The sequence below is a fragment of the Genypterus blacodes genome, unplaced genomic scaffold, assembly GCF_046128005.1.
Source record: "Genypterus blacodes isolate CSIRO-AG114 ecotype Tasmania unplaced genomic scaffold, CSIRO-AGI_Gbla_v1 ptg000067l_1, whole genome shotgun sequence".
Taxonomy (NCBI): Eukaryota; Metazoa; Chordata; class Actinopteri; order Ophidiiformes; family Ophidiidae; genus Genypterus; species Genypterus blacodes.
The window spans coordinates 328299-350000 of record NW_027466879.1 but is presented as its reverse complement, the minus strand read 5'-3'; the positions used below and the strand labels follow the sequence as shown (position 1 = coordinate 350000).

Below are 21702 nucleotides of genomic sequence, written 5' to 3'. Positions count from 1 at the left end.
CTATTCACATGAGCCAACAAGTAACTGGCAAACTGAGATACAAACATAGAAAAAAACCTTCTATAGAGAGTTTGGAGTTTTCTTTTCACTGACGGGAAAGCTTGGGATTCACACGGCAACCCCTAAAAAGGGTCCGGTTGTTTTTGGTTGGATACCACAGAAACCCTAGTGTGCCAGATCTGTGGAGGGGGGGAGGAGGAGGAGGAGGGACAGAAGGAGGCTGAGAGAGGAGACGAGTGACCGAGCTGGAGGGAGGGAGGGCCTGGCCTTTGGAGGAGCCTTATTGTTCCTTTAGACACCAGCAGAAACGCTCCCAGACCAACAGTAAAGGGAGCCCATGTGGTGATAAATGATGTCTGTTCCCCTGAGGACACACACACACACACACAAACACACTACTGCTACCCGTGTGAGGACCTTTTGCTGACCACATTCCCTCTCAGGCTCTTAACTCTAACCCTTCTCCCTCTGCATCTGTACTTCACGCTCACCCTAATCCCTCACTACCATCATAATCTAACCTTAAACAGCCGGTTGAAGAAGCGGGGACCACCCAAAACGTGCTGATTCTGAGGGTCTGAGACTCAAATATGTCCTCACAGAGGTGGAAGTACACACAGACGCACACGCTTTGCTATATATTTAACTTAGTGACGTGAGTTCTGTATAATTCAAAGTAGCATTCCAGCTGTGTTAAGTGTGTTTGCAATTAGCTATCTGCACACACCCCAATTATAGAGGAGGCCCTATGTAATTGCCTTTCTGATGTCAGGCGCACATACGGGGCTGGAAAGACGTCTGAAAGCTATTTTCAGTGTTTATGGTAAAGTTTCTGCTGTTAACTGTAACACACTGTTCACGTCCTTCAGCTCCTTTTGTTCAGGCTGGAGGAGAAAGTTTGACGGACAGCAACAGAAAGTTTGTCATCATGCGAGTGGGTGGGTGGGTTTCAACCAGGGGAATGATTAATGGAGCTTCATTCCCACACATTATAAAGAACAAAAGACTTAATTTACAGGAAATGTATGCTAGGCTGGCTAGCTTCCTCTCAAAGACTAAGATTTTAAAATATCAAACACGCCGTCAGCTAGAAGATAATCTACTAACTTGCACTGTCACACACACACACACACACACACACACACACACACACACACACACACACACACTCAACCACAGTCAGACAAACGAATTGAAGTGCAGACACACTTGCAAACTGTCTCCAAATTCTTTGCCCTCGCCCACAGTAACTCTTAACTGAGTCTGATTTAGACTGCTGGCCATTTGTCAAGCTTAATGTTCACCCACACGCTCAGTCAGTCACAGTGACACTCAGGCACCCACATTACACCCAGCGCTCAGTCGCCAGCATAGCAACAAAAGAACCACCAAGCAGAGGAGAGAGAATGAAGCAGGTTCAGAGAAAATACCAAAGCAAGAATTAAGCTGTTTTTTAAGGGGGTTTCTTATTTCTACTCTTGATGCAAAGAGAATTCACATGGGCGGAGCAAAGTGTGTGTGTGTGTGAAATAGTTGAATGAGAGCTACAGAAAAGTAGTCACCACAGGACGACATTCAGATCTCATGAGCTCATGGCCTGTCAGAGAGGCTCCTTATTGTGTGTGTGTGTGTGTGTGTGTGTGTGTGTGTGTGGGGGTGTGTGTGTGTGTGTGTGTGTGTGAGGGAGTCTGTAAAAACTATACTGTCCAAATCTGTGTATAAAGTCCCAGGTGTGTTTCCATGGGAGCTTGGAAACTCCTCACTTCATAAATCCTTCATCTGCTGCAAATGCCTTCACACAGTCCAGACTGACCCACTGGTCTAGGTGACTACGGGGCTCGTCTAGGTGGCTGCGGGGCTGTCTACCTTTTACCAATTTATTTATTCTGAGCAGCATGCAGGGAAACACTCTGCCCTGGCTTTTGTGCGATGGGATGTGTTCCTTTTTAAATTCCCTTTGGGAAATCATAGGAGGGGGAAAAAGAGGACGGAATGATGCCATCTGTGAACATCCTCCAGAGGAAATATAGACACGGGAGAGAGTGACCATTTTTGACCAGCTTCCTGTTTCCCCTCCAGCTGAGATTAGGCGCTCAGCCTATACAATTGTGTGAGAGCAAGAGGAGAGAATCATCAGGATATAGGACACACTTCCTGTTTGTAGGCCTCGGGACAAGGGAGTCAACGCAGATGGGTGCTTGCCTCCGTATGTGTGTGTGTGCGTGCAGTTGTGTGTATTTTTGCCCTTCTATGTTTGTGTGTGAGGACTGAATGGAAGTTATTCATTCTCTTTTCATCTCTCTCTCCTCTATCTTTCTCTTCTCTGTCTCTTCTTGTCATTCATCATAAATGAGGTCACAAAGCTTCATTCCATCCTTTTATAACACAAACATAGTTCATGTTCATGTTCATGTGTGTGGCTCGGTGTTCTCTTGTCTTAGCTCTTTAAAACAGTGTGCAGCAGCAGTAAGGACGTTGCCTGTACCTGACTGCTCAGCACAGCTTAGTAACTGAGATTGAATGTTGGCGCATCATCAGTTTTTAGTCCCGAAGGTGATGACAGTTTTGGACTCGTCAGCTCTTACTGCAGAAATCACTGCACACACTCTTAAACTCATTATAGCTCTGTACACGCTATACTATAAACTCCAGTCTGCATCTCCAACCCTGTAGTCGTGGTAGAACTCTTTCAGAAAGGAAATCAGTTGGCATTCTTCCAGGGAGCGTGGCCGTGGTAGCGCTGGTGGAGCTGCAGTGGTCAGATCGCATGTCAGGCTGATGCAGTGCCACTGCAGTGAGAACTGGGTTGGTCCTTTTCTCACTGCAACTGTAGCTCCTCGCTTTGTAGCTTCGCTCAGTGTCATGGCATTCACTTACGTCATCTGATCCCACGTCACATTCCCAGACAGCAGGCTGACAATAGGAGCGCTTTATAACGTCTACCATGTTTTCAGTTTTTACACATTTGTAGAATGTTGAATCCTATTTCCCCACTGTTGATCTCATCTTTTGTGAGGAGAGGCTATTTCTGGTGTTCTTGTGCTGTTCTACGATTCACCACGACTCTAACATGGATCACATCACGTATGAACACGCAGAGGATGAGTTTTATCGTGTGTGTGTGCATTTAGATACACAGGCAGAGCGGCCGTACCCAGCTGGGGACACACTTGATTATGCGTAATAGAGGTATGAGTGGGGAGTGGGTCAGTGAGGGAGAACACATCCACCGAGGAAGATCTCACCGCCCGCCTACACACACACACACACACACACACACACACACACACACACACACACACCCACACACACACGTACACAAACGCTCACCTGTGTTAGTTTCAGCTCTGTAATTTGCCTGTGAGCACTCTAGATGTAGATATAAAAATAGATGACTCTCCGGAGCTCTATATCTCTGCTTCAATCACTCAAATCTCACATTATAATGGATTTAAGTTCTGTAACCATGCTGCAGATCTTTTTTAAAACCATGACCAATGCACAGAAAGTATAAATATTCAGTCAGATGCAGTTTGTCATGATGCTGGAGGCTTTATATGAACAAGCTGACAGCCTGAGAGGAAGTCACATAAAGCGTCCTCACATAATCCTGTTACAGAGACGACACCGGCCTTTATAAAGAGTCAGTCTGCTGTGTCGTGATTTGGTTAGATAAGAATGTTTTTGGTCAAAGCAAAAACTCAGAAATTAACATCACTAAAAACCCCTCGGAACATTCTACCTGTGGACAAAGCCTCAGTTGTAAAGACGACAGAATGACATCACATCGGGGGGTTGATACTTTCCTTTCACAGTGCTCTTATTCTGGAACAATACTCTGAGATGGTTGCTCTTTTGCCAGATATTTAAATCGTGATTTAAAACGTCTTTTAATGTCAGTCGGTCCTCACTTTTTTGCTTTTGACGTTCATTCCAGCTGTCTGGATTTGCATTGGTGTCTCTATGGCGACACAGTAGGTACGCCTGTCTGTCAAAGTGTGGAGCACAAAAACCATGACAGGAGAGAAAGAGCCTTTAGAAATGATTGAGCATTAAAATTCATACGAGCGGAGTCAAACTGTATTCTCTATTGTGGAAATGTTTGCCTTTCAGCTTAACATTCCTGGGAACTTCTTCATGGAGTTCATATCATGGAGCCATCGGTGAAGCATAATAAATAAATTGCTCATTCATGCAGAATTCCATGAAAGTTTAGTTTGCATGCCTGTGTTTGACTTTTCCAAGTGCGTCATCTTGAATTTGGGAGCACATTCTTCCTGTCTGGTTTGATCAGAAATCCAAAAGAACTTTGTGTGGAATTGCAATAAAAACACATGGATTTTTCCCAGCATGCTCCTTGTTTTGGAGGAAGAGCGTATCGGTGCGGAGAAAGAGCCCAGACCCACCAGCTGAGAGGCAGCTGTGTCTGCATTCCTGCTCCGCCGCTGTGGGTGCTGACTGCGGCTCGCAGGGTTTACTGGCTGTATGCTAATGTGCCATCCTGTTTGTTTACATAGACGATCCGTGACTCCGGGATGAGATGGAGCCAGAATAAGGAGAGAGGAGCACGTTTCATAAAAACAGAGGGAGAAGGACACAATGTTTCTATGGGCTGGTAGAAACTCTGTGTGCGATTGAGGATTGGAACGTTGCTCATTCAGTGTGTACCATGAAATGTACATTAGTGGCCCAGAAATGATGACATCGTGTTTATACGTTTGAATGTAAATGAAACTCTGGGTCACATGTTGCAGCGGAGGTTTGCATTGTTTCCTCTTATCTGTAGGAAGTGGATGTCATTCTGACCCAAGCACCTGGGCACGTCTTCCTCCTCGTGTGTGTGTGTGTGTGTGTGTGTGTGTGTATGGGTTTCCCCTGTGTGTTCTGCCTTCTTCCCACACACAGGTTAGATGAACTGGAAGCTTGGTATTGCCATGTAAATCTCTTGTTTACTAAGCGTGGGCCATACATCTTTGAAATCCCTCCCCTGCCATAATGAAGTACTGCTGCTTGGGTCGAACCTAAAGCTGAGTCAGAGTTACTCTTCTGCTTACGTTGGACCACAAACTAGCTGCACAAGCCTGTCTACTTCTGTTGCCCCCTCAGGCGTATCTGCGTCTCTTTCCCAATGCCTGCTGGGATAGACTCCGCCCCTCCTTGACCCTGAGCACGAGCAGATATGGAAGGTTGATATTAAGGAAAAACAAATTATCTTAAATTGGTTGTTGTTTTTCTATCTCTGGGGAACTCCTTCATTTCACAGTGCAATGCATTCTGGGACATTGTTTGTGAGGTAGAAGGTAGAAACGATCAGTCCAACTCTCCTCCTGTATCAATTTCAGCTGAGTGGCCTGTAAAAGGTTCTGCTGAGCTCGAGGTCCGGAGCAAACTGCTTGCTCTGTGTTACAGCGGGACAGAGTTTTTCCTGTGCGAGTGTCTTTCTGTCACACACAGGGTGAGGACGGCACACGGGCGGTTCTCTTGACAATGAAGAATTAGATCTGTGAGCTCCTGGGGCTGAGGCTAATACGAGCTAAAAGGCTTCATTCCACATCGTCTGAGGGGAAAAACAGGAAGAGAAAGGTGCTGAGGATGACAACAAAGCAAGGCATCCAAACACAAAGCTGTTCATTATGCTACAGAAACACACAACAAGATGACACAGACACTTAATGAGTGCATGCAAAACACTTCACTACATGAAACCCATGCATACAGGAATGAGGACAGGTGCAGATAAGACAGGAAGCTGAGGCTCTTTGACCTGAGCCGATCCAGCAGGGAGAGGAAGGTGCCGATATAGAATCAATCCCTTATGGAGTAACAGACAAAATTAAACCTTCTTCTTCTGTCCATAGAGGCCCGGTGGAAAGAGGCCTGTGTGTTACTGCTGGCTATTAAACTGGGGCAGCACACGAGCCTAATGTGCTGTGGATGTCAGAGTGACAGACTGGCAATGAACACATCAATGTAACAGACTGGAAATATCTGCATGAGTGACCGAGTCAGAGATGAGAACCAACGTGTTCCAGATCAGGTCAGCACCTAGCTTCTATACGAGCTGAGGGCAGATCACCTCAGAAACTAAAAGAATATAATGAATACGCAAAGCTGAAAGGACGAGGGTTAGATGATGGAGGCAGCCTGAGCTTAGACCTCCTCCACCTCAGGACCCGATCCACTGAAATAGGTCAAAGTCCCAACACATTAACCTTCACCCACATATGGGACTGCTGTCATTTCAAATATGGCTTAACAAGCTCACGCATGGATGAAGAGGCAATTACTGATGCCTATTCCTCTCTGTGTGTGTGTGTGGGGGGGGGGGGGGGGGTGAGGGGGACAGTGCAGGAGTTATCTCTAGGTTTTTTCAGGAGTGAATATGGATTTGTGTGTGTGTGTGTGTGTGTGGGAGAGAGAGAGAGAGAGAGAGCACACACTTTTCCTCAACCTTTGCTTTACACCGGCTTGATTTCTGTCTATGTCTCTTCTTGCCTGTGGATAAAGAAAACCCTGAGTCTGTGTCTATTTTCTGCATGCAGCGGCTCTTCAACCTGCTTACCTCGGGAGGAAAACTCATTAGGAGTCTTTCTCCCTCACAACTGCTGCTCTGCATAAACAGGAACATCTGGAGTTCCCCCTCCCCCTCCCCCACCCCCACCTCATCGCTGGCAAAGGTGCCACAGATGCCACAATCTGTTTGTCTGTCCCAGAGTGGAGCGGGCGACAATACACTCTCACTCCTCTGTGTGTGTGTGTGTGTGTGTGTGTGTGTGTGTGTGTGTGTGTGTGACAGAAGCTGGTGAAAACCCTGAAGCATAGCTTCAAAAACACAATCAAAACATTATTTTCTCAGCACCCTGTCATAACACAGATTAACTCATCCAAAAATTCATTCTGTGTAGCTTTTGCTTCATTAACCCCGTACAGTATGAAAAATGAATTCAAAAACATTGTGAAGTAAGAATGAAACTGTCTTGTCCTCTGTTTCCTCTCTGTCCCTGTGTCTCTGTGTCCCTGTGTCCCCGTGCCCCTGTGTCCTTTCTGTCTCTGTGTCCCTGTGTCCCTGTGTCCCTGTGTCCCCTGTGTCCCTGTGTCCTCTCTGTCCCTGTGTCCCCGTGCCCCTGTGTCCTTTCTGTTCCTGTGTCCCTGTGTCCCTGTGTCCCTCACATTGTGGCTCATGCTTCCCAGAGGATGAAACCTTACATCCTACCTTTGTAGCCCCACTAGTGGTGAGAGTAGGAACAGCACCTTTTCTTCCCTATATGGTTTACAGAGGAGCTGATGTTCCTGTCATATTGGCTTAACTTCACCAAACAAAAACATAAAATCATTACATAAAAGTGACAAAATAGTTGGCAATTCAAAATCACAAAAAGTTTAGTCCCAGTGTATTTCACTTGCATGTTTTTTTTTCTCTCCTTGATCGTCCTTGATGCTGAGGCTGATGGAATGCTGCAGGCCTTGGCCATGCAGTTGGGCTGCAGTTTGTCTTGGCTTCAGTCTCCGTCTAGTTTCCACCCATCCTCTCCTCTGAAGGCGCAGAGAGAGTGGGACTTAGAGAGAGAGAGAGAGAAAGGGAGGGAGAGAAGAGGGTGAGATGAGAGTGAGAGATAGAGGAGGTAGAGATGCTGACACTGTTCAGGCCATCTGGTCGGTGCCACAGTGAAGCCGGACCGCCTGGCCCGGGTCTCTGCCACCAAACCTCCGCCTCAGCCGCCATTCAGTGTGGATGGACCAGGAGCTTTTTACCAGACTGAGCTATAAACCTTCACCTTTTATGAGGAAAAAAGTCTCCGGGCGCAGTGACAGAAGCAGTAAAAGGATTGAATAATGGCTTTAATACTTTCTCTCCTGCCAGTCTTTAATAATGAATCGGTTCTTTTGATCTGGATCGTCAATCACCATTCCATCATCTCTAGTCTAGTTGTACAGCAGGTTCAGGTTCTTTCCCTCACACAGAGACGCTGGCTGGACCAAAGAGCCAAACTCTCAATGCGGTCCACCCAAGAATCACCTTCAAGTTCGGTCAAATCCTTACTTGATCTGGAATAACAACACGCGGCCGTCTCCTTGTTCTTCCGTCTTGTGATGGATGTGGGTAACATTGTGATGAAAGTGCTTCTGCCTCTGCTCTCTGGGCTTGGAGCCACTCTGCTGCTTCACCTCATATCAGGGGAGACGTGCGAGCTGTTATGCCGCATCAAGTTTGCCTCGTGTTGCTTCTGTAAATATTTGCAGCCTTTCGTCCTGAGACGCTGCAGTTTGTGTCTCATTAGCTTCACTCAAAGTACTGTAATCAAAGTAAATGAGCATTATACTGTGACAAACACCTTTCTCCCCTTGGATCTGATCCGTCTGCAGCTCTGGGGGCGTTGAGCCTTTCTTAGTGACGGCTCAGTGGAGTCAAACGCTGATGCAACATACGGCCCAAGGGCACTACGGAAAGCTTTGTGACATTTAATCTTTTAAACTTGAGAGGCTTTTAAACTAATTGAGATTCAGATACAGAACCTGAAAGCTGGCTCTGATAACATAAGAACCACAAGAGAAATATAGGCTTTACTTTTAGATCCATTATGTGTTTGTGTGTGTGTGTGTGGCAAAAACAAAGTAACGACAAAAGGAGGGAATGGACAAAAACACACAACTACAGACAAACAGGGCGGGATACGCGGAGGATCTGACAGGGAACAATGGGAAGATGGCCACTGTGTGTACTGAGGAGGCTGACGAGGGGAGATGGGGAACAGGTGTGGGAGTCAAGGGGACAGCTGGTGGACAGGTTGAGAATTACAGAAACTGGCACAAAACAAACAAAGAGACATATAATCAAGTGTTTAATCCAGCAGAGGAGCGCCGATTGTCACCAGGGCTGTGTATACCTGCGTGTGTGTGTGTGTGTGGCAGTTGGTCTGACAGAGGGGAGTTAATCTCCGTCTGGGCCCCTCCCCCTCCTCTTCCTCTTCCTCCTCTGACTGTTCAGCTGTCTTTGTCACTTTAAATATCTCATTCTTCTCTGTTTGTCTCCTCTGTTGTTTATTCTCCTCATTCTTCTTGTTTACCTCCTCTCCCTCCTCGTGTCCTTCAGCTCCTCTCCTCCTTCCTTTCCCTTCTATCTCTCCGTCTCATCTGCTCTCCTTTGTCTCTCTTTGTGTCTCACCTTCTCCTTCTTCGGCGTGCAGCCCCCCCGAGCCCCCAGCCATCATCATTATGCTCCAAAAAGCACATTGGAAGAACTCCCCTGAGAGATGAAGAGGCCCTTAGGCGATTACTAATTTAGATGTTTATCTGGCTCTGTAATGGCTCTCTTCTCTTTGCGTGAACATGACATATTGTCTGTACGTTACACAGAAAAACAGATTGAAGACACCGCAGGCGTCTCTGAACGTCTCTCCAGCGCTCCAGTGTGTAGTAATTGTGTTACCTGCATGGTAACGTGACTCCTTTCCCCTCGGAGCCTCGCCTGGATTCCTGGACACTGTGTTGCTGCTGTGATAAGTGCTCTTCGCTTGGGTTTCAGTGTTTCCTGTTTCCTTGAGTAGCGAGGCTCTTTGCAGCATTACCACTGTGCTTAATGGGGCTGGGTTCAGGCCTGAGAGTGGCCATTAGCTGAGCTGCTGCTTCTCCTATCATCACCGGCAAAGAAGATGATTGTAGGAACTCTGAAGAACCCATGAGCACCGGCTGCTGTATCACAAAGAGGAACCATAGATGTGATGTGATCCATACAACAACAACATGGGGCTTCACGGGTTCGATGCTGTTGTTGCTTTACACTTAAAAGCTTCATTGTTAGCTGTTTGTGTTTATTCTCAGTGGCTCAAATCCCTGAAATCATAACAGAGAGTAGGCATAGATTAGATTGATGAAGCTGCCTCGTTGCTTCGTGCCTGTATTGACTGAAGCTAAATCATGAGATGCAAAACCAATTAGCCAGATGGAAACAAAACATCAACATTCACAGCAAAGTGAGGAGTGGAGCTAATCTCTCCCAGATTGATTGAGGTGAGGTGAGTTCTTATATAAACTGTGTGTGTTTGTGTGTTTACTGATCATCTATTGAGGAACACACACACACGATTAGTTCTGTGGTCTCTTATGTGATCGTACTTCTTGATAGTACACCAAAGCCTTTTAGAACTATAACTGTCTGTTTGGATCTCTGTCATAGCTTTGTGCAAAAGATTCCAAGCTGTGACACTTCCTGTGTGACTCAAAGAGAGAGAGAGAGGGAGAGAGAGGGAGAGAGAGGGAGAGAGAGAGAGAGAGAGGGAGAGAGAGGGAGAGAGCACTTCACACTGGGAAGACACTTTGGGCCAAAGCAGCCAGCAGGATTTCTCTCTGTGTGATATTTACTCCTGGCAGAGAGAGGAAGTCGTCATAGATGTACAGCCTCACTGAGAGACTTTGACTGAGCTTGTCTCTTGGCTGCGTGACGAGAGGCGCAGGCGGCCCTTTGTATCGGCTGAATGTGACTTCAGATGCTCCCCACTTCCTCATTTGGCAGCAGCATAGAGGGAATCTATGATTGGAAAGATTAAATGCATTGATTGGTGACGATTCAGGGGATGTGGATGTTTCAGAGAGAGTCTTCTTCTCTACACGCAGCCTTTGACTGAGGAGAGAGCTTCACTTCACTGCAGCTGGGGTGAGGATTTAAAAAAGACACATTTAGTTCTTTTGGAATGATTTTTTCCATTTAGAGAGTGAGTTTTATATTCTGGTGACACTTTTCAGCAGGATACCAAGATGTTTCTGCCTCTACGCATGAAAAATGAGGAGAAGAGTCAAGGAGAAAGAATAACAGAGCAGTCATGGCCTGGAGTGAAGTGTAGAAAACTCAATAAATCCACTGCAGCACCCTGCCTCACAGCACTATAGGTGCATGTGTGTGTAAACATGGGAGGGACAGGCAGAGAGACTGAAACTACACCTGCAGGCACACACTCAGACATACACACACTGCAGCCAAGAGGCCAGGGTAGACCGGTTGAGTGGAGCTGAGGGCGTCTTCACACATCTAACAACACACTCCACACAATCATCAGGGGAGGGAGGTGGTTTTTATTTTAGCACCTATGGATGTGACCAGAGGCCGCTCCCCCCCTCCGACCCCACAGAGACGGAACAGAAGCACCCGGGGCTCAGAGAGCGCTGAGAGCAGACAGGGAGAAGCTGGACTCGTGAAAGAAACAATACCCGGCTCTGTCAAATCTTAAGATATGCATTGCGAGAGGATGCAGAGGACACATTTGAGATTCACAGGGTCCCTCTAAAGCTATTTAGAGACTGGAAAGAAACCTTTGTGTTCCTGGCAAGCAAGTTGAGTCAAATCTAATTATTGCCCCTTGTGGAGTCATTAAGTTTAATAGGTACACACACTTGTGTCATAATGGATATGGACACAGATGAAGTGTTCAAGATTTGAATTCACATGGCATCATTCAATCAAAAGGCAACAGACTAACAGATAAGGGCATTGTTAGGTTTTCTATAGAACACAAACAGTCAGATGGAGCAGAATGTCCCCGGGTCTTTATGAAGGAGAGGAGATGAAGCTGGAGAGAAGCAGAAGTGGACTCCTAAAGTGTGGATTGTACAAATCAGAATCTGGATGCCTGTGATATTTCGTTGATTCATGGTTGTGTTCTGGAGAAGTGACAGTTGGAGTTTCCTGTCCGAGGTTGCAGATTATCTTTCCAAACATTAGGAGGATTTCATAGCTATCCAGTGAATGCTTTGACCGAGGAGGAGAAGAGAGAGAGGAAAGACAGGATGAGAGAAGAGTGACACGCCGCTGGAGGTTCTGGGAAACTGCCAAATGAGCCTTATGATTCCAAACAACCCATGGGAGGAAGAGGAAGGAGGATGAAGGGCTGCTACTCCAGGGCTGCTGTGAACTGAGATAGAGGGAGAGAGAGAGAGAGAGAGAGAGTGTGAGAGAGAGGAACACTTAAAAACGCAGTGGCAGGGTGAAAGAGAGGAAAGGGGGAGTGCTACCCCTGCAGCTATCAGTGTAGCTCGGTAGGAGGAGAAGAGGGTGGGAAGGGCGAGTGCAAAGGGGAGGGGGGAGGAAAAACATGAGAGAGAGAGAGGGAGGCAGTCTGCTCGGATTTGTAGGAAGGAAGAGAGGAGATCCTGGCATCTCGTGTAGAAAAGGAGGCTGGATGTTGTTAATCTGAGAGGGCCGCAGCAGGAGAGAGGCAAGTCCCTGTGAGGACACCAGGAAGGTAAGAGGCCGCTTCAACCACAACCTTACCAGAACCTTACAGTGTGTGTGTGTGTGTGTGTGTGTGTGTGTGTGTGTGTGTGTGTGTGCTGGATGTGCAGGGAGAGGTTAAGTTCATCAGGCCTGTTAAAGAACGTGAGAGCAGTCTGGTGTCAGACCTGTGGAACCCCAGAGGGAATCGTGCTCACGACACACACACACACACACACCCCGTCTTGTGGCCTGCACTGATGGATAGCTTCTTCACTGAGCCGCTCTTTGAGTCTGTTTTTGTGTGAGATAAGAAGGGCACGCACGCACACACACACACAAACAGGCACACACACACACAGGCACAGACACACACACACACACACACACACAGGCGTCCTCTCTGTGCCATAACGCCAGTGACCAATGAATGAGCATCCTTGTAAACAGAGCTCAAAGCAGCAGATCCTCTCTCTCTCTCTCTCTCTCTCTCTCTCTCGCTCTCTCTCTCTCTCTCGTCCCTCAGGCCACTTTCTGCTGCGCTTCTGTTCTGCATTAATTCTTTAACAAGCTGCCATTATGCTGCTCACACACACACACACAGATTCCTCAGACTGGTCAATCTGCCCCTGTTCGCAATGTGTGTATGGTTGAATATAATATGACCAGGAAGTCATCTGTGAAGGAAATACAATTCAAAATGAGCCAGTATTTGTTGAACTAAGATAATTAGACGTTTGTTTGCTATTTCCCTCAGTTAATATCAATAAAAGGTGTCGGCTGTCAGTACCTGTTGACCTTTCTTGCAAGGAACGAGTCAGGAAATGGAACTGTGGGTGCATGAGGGAAATAAAATCTAGTTGTTTCTTTAAATCTAAAGAGCAGTCCCATGTCAGGAGGCCTCTGGTTGGCATCTCTCCATTGAGGCTGTGGAGAGGAGCAGCAGGTCTGGTCCGGTCTGGAGATGCTCCTATTTGCATGCACACACACACACACACGCACACACACACACACACACACACACACACACACACACTTCCTCCAGTTCCCTCCACATCCACAGAACAATGATGAATAGAGAGAGACTGATGATGATGTCACCCAGCATTGCTGCCACTGATCTGAGTCATAAATCTTCTCCTTCCAGTTCCTGAACTCTCACAGAACATCTGCGGTCTCATTGGAACCCAGGGTATTGATCTGATCTGGCTTTCAGTACATTGCTCAAATTCTAACAGTATTCCACTTTTTTGCCCGAGGGAAACTGACTGAGTTCTGTGGCCCAGTCAACTTTGTGCTCCCTCTGCTGAGCCAGCTTAGTAGCTCCATCATTCGGGTTTCTGTGGTGGAGTAATGAACAAAATGCCCAGCTTGAGTCAAACTGATGCTAACCGCTCCCTTTTGTTGTGTGTCGTGGTTGCAGACCCACTGCCAACTAGGGCTTCCACTCATTTACAAGAAGAGTCGAAGCTACAGGAGGATTTCACTGGCTTCTGGCTTCTGGCTTTGAAATGAATGAAGGAACTGCACCCAGAAATGAGGAGGAATCCTGATATTGCGTCTGGGATTGATAATTATTCTTCCATCTTGTTTGTAAGATGGTTTAGCGTTTGTTTGTCTCTTTACACTCTGAATCTGAGGCATGGTGAGATGGTGTCAGAAGTGTTTTCACTCAGCGCGAGTCTCACACCCAACACCAATTTGGATGATTTCCCACAAGTGTGTGTGTGTTATCATGTCTGCACAGATGGGACAGGGTGGGCTCCCTGCAACGGTGCTGGGAATCTGACATGAAGCCTCTCAGATCCTCTCTGTACCACCATCCTGTGTGTGTGTGTGTGTGTGTGTGTGTGTGTGTGTGTGTGTAAGACCAACAACAAGGATGAGAAGAAGAACATTTGTCCTCATAGTGTCATTAAAATGTATTTCAGTGATAATGGCAGCTCAACTATTTAATCTTGGTTAAATGTCTTTTATCGTCTATTAGTAGTTGAAGAAGGCAGACTTGTGTTAATTAACACGATATGTGGAAGATTAGATAATGAGTTGCAATGTTATCTAACTACATAAGTGAACAAAAGAGCAAATCTGTTTTAGTATTCATCATTAAACCAGGATCTGTGTTTGTAGGAGGTCTTATTGTTTCCTCCTCTCTTTCTTTCAGATGTCATGGCGGCCGACTTACCGAAGCTCCAAGTTTCGAAATGTGTACGGAAAACTGGCCAACCGGGAGCACTGCTTCGACGGGATCCCCATCACCAAGAACGTCCACGACAACCACTTCTGTGCCGTCAACGCCACCTTCCTGGCCATCGTCACCGAGTGTGCCGGCGGGGGCTCCTTCATCGTTATTCCAGTAACCCAGGTAACCGCTAGTGTGAGACTGTGCTTCTGTTCTGTTTGTGTTTTTGCTTCACTGACTGGGTTCTAAAATGAGTTCAGTCAAGTCAGAAGATACACATGGAAACAGAGATGCTGATATCTGCCTGAGTATGTTGACCTTTGACCTCTGTGGTTCTATATAACATGATCTTACATGTATCATAATGAAACGACTGTGGATTTAATCAGTACACAGTTGTTGATTGAACATTGCTGCCTTTAAACCTCAAACCACAAACATTCCCAATGTGAATCCCACCTGGAACAGACTTAGTTTGATCGATACTTATCTAAATACGGCTGTAATGTTTTTTGCCTCCACTGTGTAACATTTCCATTACAGGTCTTAGTCTTATAAATTATTTTGCAGCTTTGACTCTGCCAAAGGAATCAGGGTTTCAAACAGGGTGGAGTGGGCCTGTATTCAGGTCAGCTGTCTGTGTCAGGAGGAGCAGAGCTGCATTAGACCGGACGTTATCATGAGCTATCAGCTCCTCAGACATGGATGTGCTCATTCATCCTGCAGCTGATGGCGTTCCTTTATTTTGCTGCGTAATGACTCTGAACTTGACCCGTCCAAACACCCTAACCGGATCGATTTCCTCCATGGGAAGAGGGGCAGCTCAGCATTTCCTCATACCTCTGCTGATTCAGGATTAGCCCTCATCAGCAGTACAGGTGACAGACAGCCAGAGTGACAGGATGGAGCTGCTTCATGCAGTATTCTCTGCTTACAGCAAGAAAGAACAAAGTGCTTGAATCAGGACTTTTATAACAACATGAACAGGGATATTAGCTTCTATATTTCTATAATAATGAATGAATTCTTCAGGTTTTAAATTTTGAATCAAGGCAGTTGGACATTCTAGATAAGTTACGTTCCTTTCCTACATCAAACTGAGCTCTTTAATGTTCCACTGGATAAACAAACACGCCTGCCGCGTGTTTGGCCCGGAGCGAGGCAGAGGCAGAGGCGTGGCACCGCATATTACCAAGACAGCCGGCGAGACGGCCATATGGTCGCCACGAGACAACGCCGTCAGCGGGTGGAAGGACGACTGCTGGCACCACCTGGCACACAAACGCACACACACACAAGGTCAAAACTCACTTTCTCTCTCACGCTGTTGCCCTGACAACCCCTCTGCGGCAATACACGCTCACCATAAAGGACGGGGGTTGTGATTTTTGAACATATCTGTGATGATTGCTGTGCCCCAAGCTGATAGGATGTGGCTCCTTTCAGCTGGTGAGTCAGTTTGACATGGTTTTGGTGTCGCAGCCATAGCAACCACGTCTGAAACTTCATCATCCAAGTGGACAGCAATCCTAAAACCATCTACATATTCATATTTATACAGTTTATGTGATTTTGACGCCCATCTCGCCGTGAAACAGCGATCTGATGACACAGAACAGATCATCTTCATCTCTCACCACAACAAGCACAGCAGATTAGAGGGATCTAGAGTTGGATCTGTAATATGTGAGGAAACAGCAGCAGAATGTCAGTTCAACCTAATAAGCATGACTCAGCCTGTTGTTAATTTAATGAGGAATGGGCAACAGTACGGACGAAGCTGCCAGAGAATATTTATGCCCTCATCTGCTTAGATTCACAGTCGTTGGAATCCTCGGGCAGCAGCTCTGACGTGAAGCTGCAGCAATAACAAAGCGTTTAGGGAGGAAAACCTGGCAGCGACCGGACAGAAGGAACACAGATGCATCGTTTCATTTCAATATTACTCGTTATTGTTTCCATTTCGTGTTTTCGTGGATAATAATAACTTGCAGGTCTGTTTTCAGAATGTTGTCTGGGTTGTTGTGCCTGCGGAGCGTCAGTTGGGAGCCTTGTTAATAATGATTTGTTTGGAAATTAGATCAATAAAGATCACAGAGCAAAAGCAGGAGCCTCACACTGACTGCCTGTGGTGTGTCTGCTGGTCCTGGCCTGGAGATCTGTGTGTGTGTGTGTGTGTGTATCGTCTGTGGGCCAGCCTCGAGAAACGAGCTCCAGAGAGACACGGAGGCCGAGGGGCTGAGAGCTGGTAGTTAGCAGCTGTTGGACAGACAGAGGAGGAATCTTACAGTGAAGCAGGACTGTGAGCTCCATATCTGAGTGGTTCAATGAACTCTCAGCCTGATATCAGGGCCTTATCGTCAGTGTGTCACTATGTGAGCTGCATCCATTTATACATGTGTACCTGGGGCTTCATAGCTCAGTGGTTAGAGCACTGGTCTTGTAAACCAGGGGTCGCGAGTTCAATTCTCGCTGAGGCCTTGACCTTTAGTTTTCTAACACTTGACCTTTAGTTTTACAGCCCGTGGCCTGAGGGATTAAGGCTCTGGCTGAGCCCATGACCCAGAGGTCAACAGATCCATACCATCCTCTGCTCACTGCTCATTATCTGGATGAGGTGCCACGGCAACCGCCTCCCCCTGAATGTGAACTTGAACTTGAAGACCAAAGACATGTTGAAGGACTTCAGGGGCCACAGGGGAAGCTGTACCCCTCTGAAGAGCAGCAGGACCAGACACCGCCCCCCTTCTATCCATGCAGGATGCACCAGATGAAGCACAACCGGGGCGCTCATCATCAGGAAAGACCCCACCCACCAGGACACACACCGCCCAGGCTGCTGAGTTGAGGGAAGCGCCTCTGCAGCCAGGAGAGAGAGAGCGACTCTCCATCACTGACACCTTAATGTTACTGGAGGCACAGCTGGAGCAGAACAAGCTTCTCTCTGTTGTTACACTTGTATGACCGCACGTGACAAACACACATAACCCTGAACTCTATAATGTACATCTGCAGGGGATCTCCAACCTCAGTGAGGACAATACTGACTCACACACACATCTGTACAAACACACAGAAACACAGGATCTGACAGAGGCACGACCTGAAGCTCCCAAACAAATCTCAGAGGAAATAAAAAAGAGGCCGGTGGATTCAGGAGACATCAAACATTCATGCTATCACGACCAACATGGAGACGGTTCCATCTTCTGTCTGCTGTAATGGGCCAGTGCCCCACAGTGGACACTCTCAGTAACTACAAGGATCTACCTCACGTGTACAATCAGCAGATCTGTGTTGATGTGGATTAATGACATCATCTCATCGATGGCAGTGGACCTGTTACCATATCGTCTTTCACTTTAATGACAATTCCTGATAAGACTAGTTTTGTTCCATTATTTGTGACACGGGGATTGATTGCTGATATATTGCTGCTATTCTTTGCTATTCTATTGTTTTACCTGCACAATAGTCATCCTATAGCAGGAAATAGTAAATGTATGTCTTCATTTTTCAGTCTGGCCGTCTGGAATCTCACTACCCCAAAGTGTGTGGACATCAAGGCAACGTGTTGGACATCAAGTGGAACCCCTTCTTTGACAACATCATAGCGTCCTGCTCCGAGGACACGTCGGTAAGCGGCACACGGCCTCCTGTGTTGTGTCAGATACTCCAGAGAGGAAATGAACGGAGCGGTAGGAAATGAGATGATTTCAGCAGGATGTGAACTGGCACCGCATGTAAAGACCAGGAGGTAAAGATGCCTGTTAGAGGCCCACTGATTGAGTTAGTGGACATACATCCAGAGAGCAGGTCGTGGACACACACTTGTGATTGTATTCTGTCAGGCAGCTGTTGTAGTCACCGAGGTTACGGGCCACTAGCCCAAAATGGCAAATGATGAATGTGAAATGCCTTTCAGCAAGGCACTAATGCCCGAGCTGCTCCATAACCGACTACATAAATGACATTACATAAAGAAACTATCAAATCACTCTGACTAATCTCACATTTTACAATCCATACAGCCGGGTCAGTGCAGGCCAGTTTATTTTCTCCTGCAGCTGCACCTGTTCTCTCTCCCGGCTCTGCTGAGTGCAGTAAAGCCACCGTGGCACTCTGTCCTGCTTTGCACTTTAACTTGTTGAAGCGTAATCTTCTCTGGTTGGACACAGAGCTTGTAGCCATAGCTGTAATCCAACCTAATCCTAATGCTGGGGGCTACATTGATAGCACGTGCTATTTTTGATCTCTGGCTGTGTTCTGCTGATCACAGATTGGTGCCTGTATGAATGTTGACAAATGTTCTCTGGCCCTTTAGGAAAGCACAATAAATATCTCTCTGTGTCCTTTATAGTCACACACTGTATATGTCTTTGTGTGTGTGTGTGTGTGTGACATTGCAGGTGCGAGTATGGGAGATCCCAGAGGGGGGCCTGAGGCGCAACATGACAGAGGCGGTGCTGGAGCTTTATGGACACAGCAGGCGTGTTGGCCTCATTGAGTGGCACCCCACCAGCAGCGGCATCCTCTTCAGCGCCGGCTACGACTATAAGGTACCAGACTGATTACTTTGACTCTAAATCAACACAATGTAGACTGGTATTGTTGAAAGACTGGGGGAGGATTTCACGTTGCAATTGGAGATGTGATCGATTTTTTAAGCTCCAGAAAAATGTATTCCAACATGCTTTAGAGAGTAACATGTCTTCCCCCTCCTCTTCACATGTGTCACCTCACACACTGGCAACATAAACACCTCAAGCACCGCCGCTGTCTTAACGCCTCCGCCCAAACCCTCCTCCCTCCTCCCTCACTCTGTCAGGTCCTGATCTGGAACCTGGAGATCGGCGAGCCGGTGAAAATGATCGACTGCCACACTGATGTCATCCTCAGCATGTCCTTCAACACAGATGGCAGCCTGCTGGCCACCAGCTGTAAAGACAGGAAGTTGCGTGTGATCGAGCCTCGCTCAGGGAGAGTTCTTCAGGTCAGCAAATCATCCTCCTCTGCCACATTTACACTTTATAAAGATATCATTCACTCTGACACACACTGCTTCTAAGTAGAGTATTGATTTCTTTATATACTCTCTGCAGTAAATCATTATATAGCAGTATAAGATATAGAGAATATAATACCCAGAATACATTTCACCTCTCATTGCCCAACACACAGTCCCCCTAAATAAAGTCTCTCCACCATTTTGCCGTCCCTATTTCTTTTTTAGGTCCTCCAGTATTTTGATCTGATTAGTTTCTATTTACAGGCTGCACTTCCCAGATATTTATAACTGATTAAAGTAGCTCATTGGCTGCAGCTGCTGGGTGCTGCAACTTCTTCACCTCTACATGTTTGACCTTGCCAGCAGCAACCTCTGCTGCCTGATCACCATGAAATGATTTCTGATTAGACTCATGTACCCTCCCCCCACCACACACACACACACACACACACCCACACCCGACCCTGCTGCTCCGAGTGGAGGTGATTAGAATGGGAGGTCACTGGCAGGATGAAGGAGGAAAACAGACGCGTCATGGAAATTCTCTCCCTGAAACATTCTGAAATGTATCCCTGTGTGTTTGTGTTGTTCCCTGTGTGTGTTGTTCCCTGTGTGTTCGTGTTGTTCCCTGTGTGTGTTGTTCCCTATGTGTGTTGTTCCCTGTGTGTTTGTGTTCTGTGAGATGTTCTTGTATTGATGCTGTACTGCTGACTCCATACATGAGGAGGGTTGGACTCACAGGCTGCAGTGTGTGTGTAAGGGTTTGGATAAACAATGAAGGAGTAACTAGCATGTGTACCTTGCTCTCCTGCTCCCCCAGCACGCCAGTTGTAAGAACCACCGTGTAAACCGAGTGGTGTTCCTGGGCAACATGAAGCGGCTGCTGACCACAGGCGTGACTCGGTGGAACACCCGGCAGATCGCTCTCTGGGATCAGGTTAGGCAACATATGGCTGCTGCCTATAATGCCAGACTGGGCGGGGCAAGTGTGTGTGTGTGTGTAATTTGATGTGTGTGTGTGTGTGTGTGTGCGTTGTTCCGCAGGAGGATTTGTCTATGCCGATCGTTGAGGAGGAGATAGACGGCCTGTCAGGGTTGCTGTTTCCTTTCTACGACGCAGATACACACATGTTGTACCTGGCAGGCAAGGTCAGCACTTTACTCCCTTAACTGGGTCACATCAACCACTATACACACACACACACACACACAAGCTTACATAACTGGGACGTTCCTCATATTTAAGGTTTAAAGTAGTATGTGTCTACCAACCCAGAGTTTATGATGAAGATAAGGTTAAAACCCAGATTGTGGTGCGTTGGCAGGGGGACGGGAACATCCGTTACTTTGAGATCATCACAGAGAAGCCCTACCTCCAGTACCTGACAGAGTACCGCTCCCCGGCCCCGCAGAGAGGATTGGGTAGGTCATTTGTCAGAAGTACTCAGAGGCTATACAATGTTTGTGGGAGCGAGAGCTGATGAAGATCCTTACCGCTTCATTAGCAGTCGTTGTGGGCGGAGGAGGATGAGTCACAGGAGCTAATGGGATGCCGTGATATTATTCTAACAGTGATATTGCAACGTTGAAACGATTCAAGGATAAAGTGGAACATTCTCTTATATTTTCATGAAAGGTTCTGCAGGTTGACGTTCTATCTTCTGTGTCAGATTAAAAGCCAGCCCTGACCTTCTGACCTCTTCCTCAGGTGTGATGCCGAAACACGGGCTGGACGTGTCGGCGTGCGAGGTGTTCCGCTTCTACAAGGTCGTCACCCTCAAGGGCGTGATCGAGCCCGTCTCCATGATCGTCCCGAGGAGGGTCAGTGGCAGTGAGACAGTCTGCGTTCCTTCCTGCTCAATCAAACTTCATTTGAACTCTCAGAGCTGATCATGACACGCTGGCACATCGGTCATGGGTGTCATTGAGACGACCCCTTTATTCCCCAGCTTTATGTCCATTTGATGATACGGGATATTGAAATGTTATCCTGTTATAACTCGATGTTCCCTATCGAAGCATCTGAACGTGTTTGTTTCCTGTGTTTGCAGTCGGACACGTACCAGGAGGACATCTACCCCATGACACCAGGGACGGAACCTGCTCTGTCTGCCAGCGAGTGGCTGAGCGGCATCGATAGAGGTAAACAAACACACACACACACACACACACACACACACACACAGGGGACTGATTGATGCTCCTTCAGTGCTTTAGCAACATTTCAGCAGGCCAGAGATCATAAACGGTGTGTACACTATCATCATTATTTATTATCCCTGTGTGGTGGTGACACGTTTGCAGAGCTGA

At 47.0% G+C, this 21702-nt stretch overlaps 1 protein-coding gene and 1 non-coding gene across 4 annotated transcripts in view; both read left to right on the top strand.

The window, feature by feature from the left end:
• The window catches only part of coro2ba (coronin, actin binding protein, 2Ba), a 30038-nt gene that overhangs the window by 4574 nt on the left and 3762 nt on the right, over nt 1-21702 (top strand). For 2 of the 3 annotated variants that reach the window (XM_076155719.1, XM_076155720.1), the window contains exons 3-11: nt 14367-14567; nt 17905-18021; nt 18794-18943; nt 19213-19377; nt 20213-20329; nt 20437-20541; nt 20718-20814; nt 21101-21213; nt 21444-21534. In XM_076155719.1, the coding sequence (XP_076011834.1) occupies nt 14367-14567; nt 17905-18021; nt 18794-18943; nt 19213-19377; nt 20213-20329; nt 20437-20541; nt 20718-20814; nt 21101-21213; nt 21444-21534 (1156 nt within the window). Of the gene's footprint in view, nt 1-12121; nt 12234-14366; nt 14568-17904; nt 18022-18793; nt 18944-19212; nt 19378-20212; nt 20330-20436; nt 20542-20717; nt 20815-21100; nt 21214-21443; nt 21535-21702 lie in introns of those variants that run through there. The other variant, XM_076155721.1, reaches the window with a different exon arrangement.
• On the top strand, nt 16793-16865 carry trnat-ugu (transfer RNA threonine (anticodon UGU)). Its single transcript has one exon. It is a non-coding gene; the product is annotated as a tRNA-Thr (tRNA).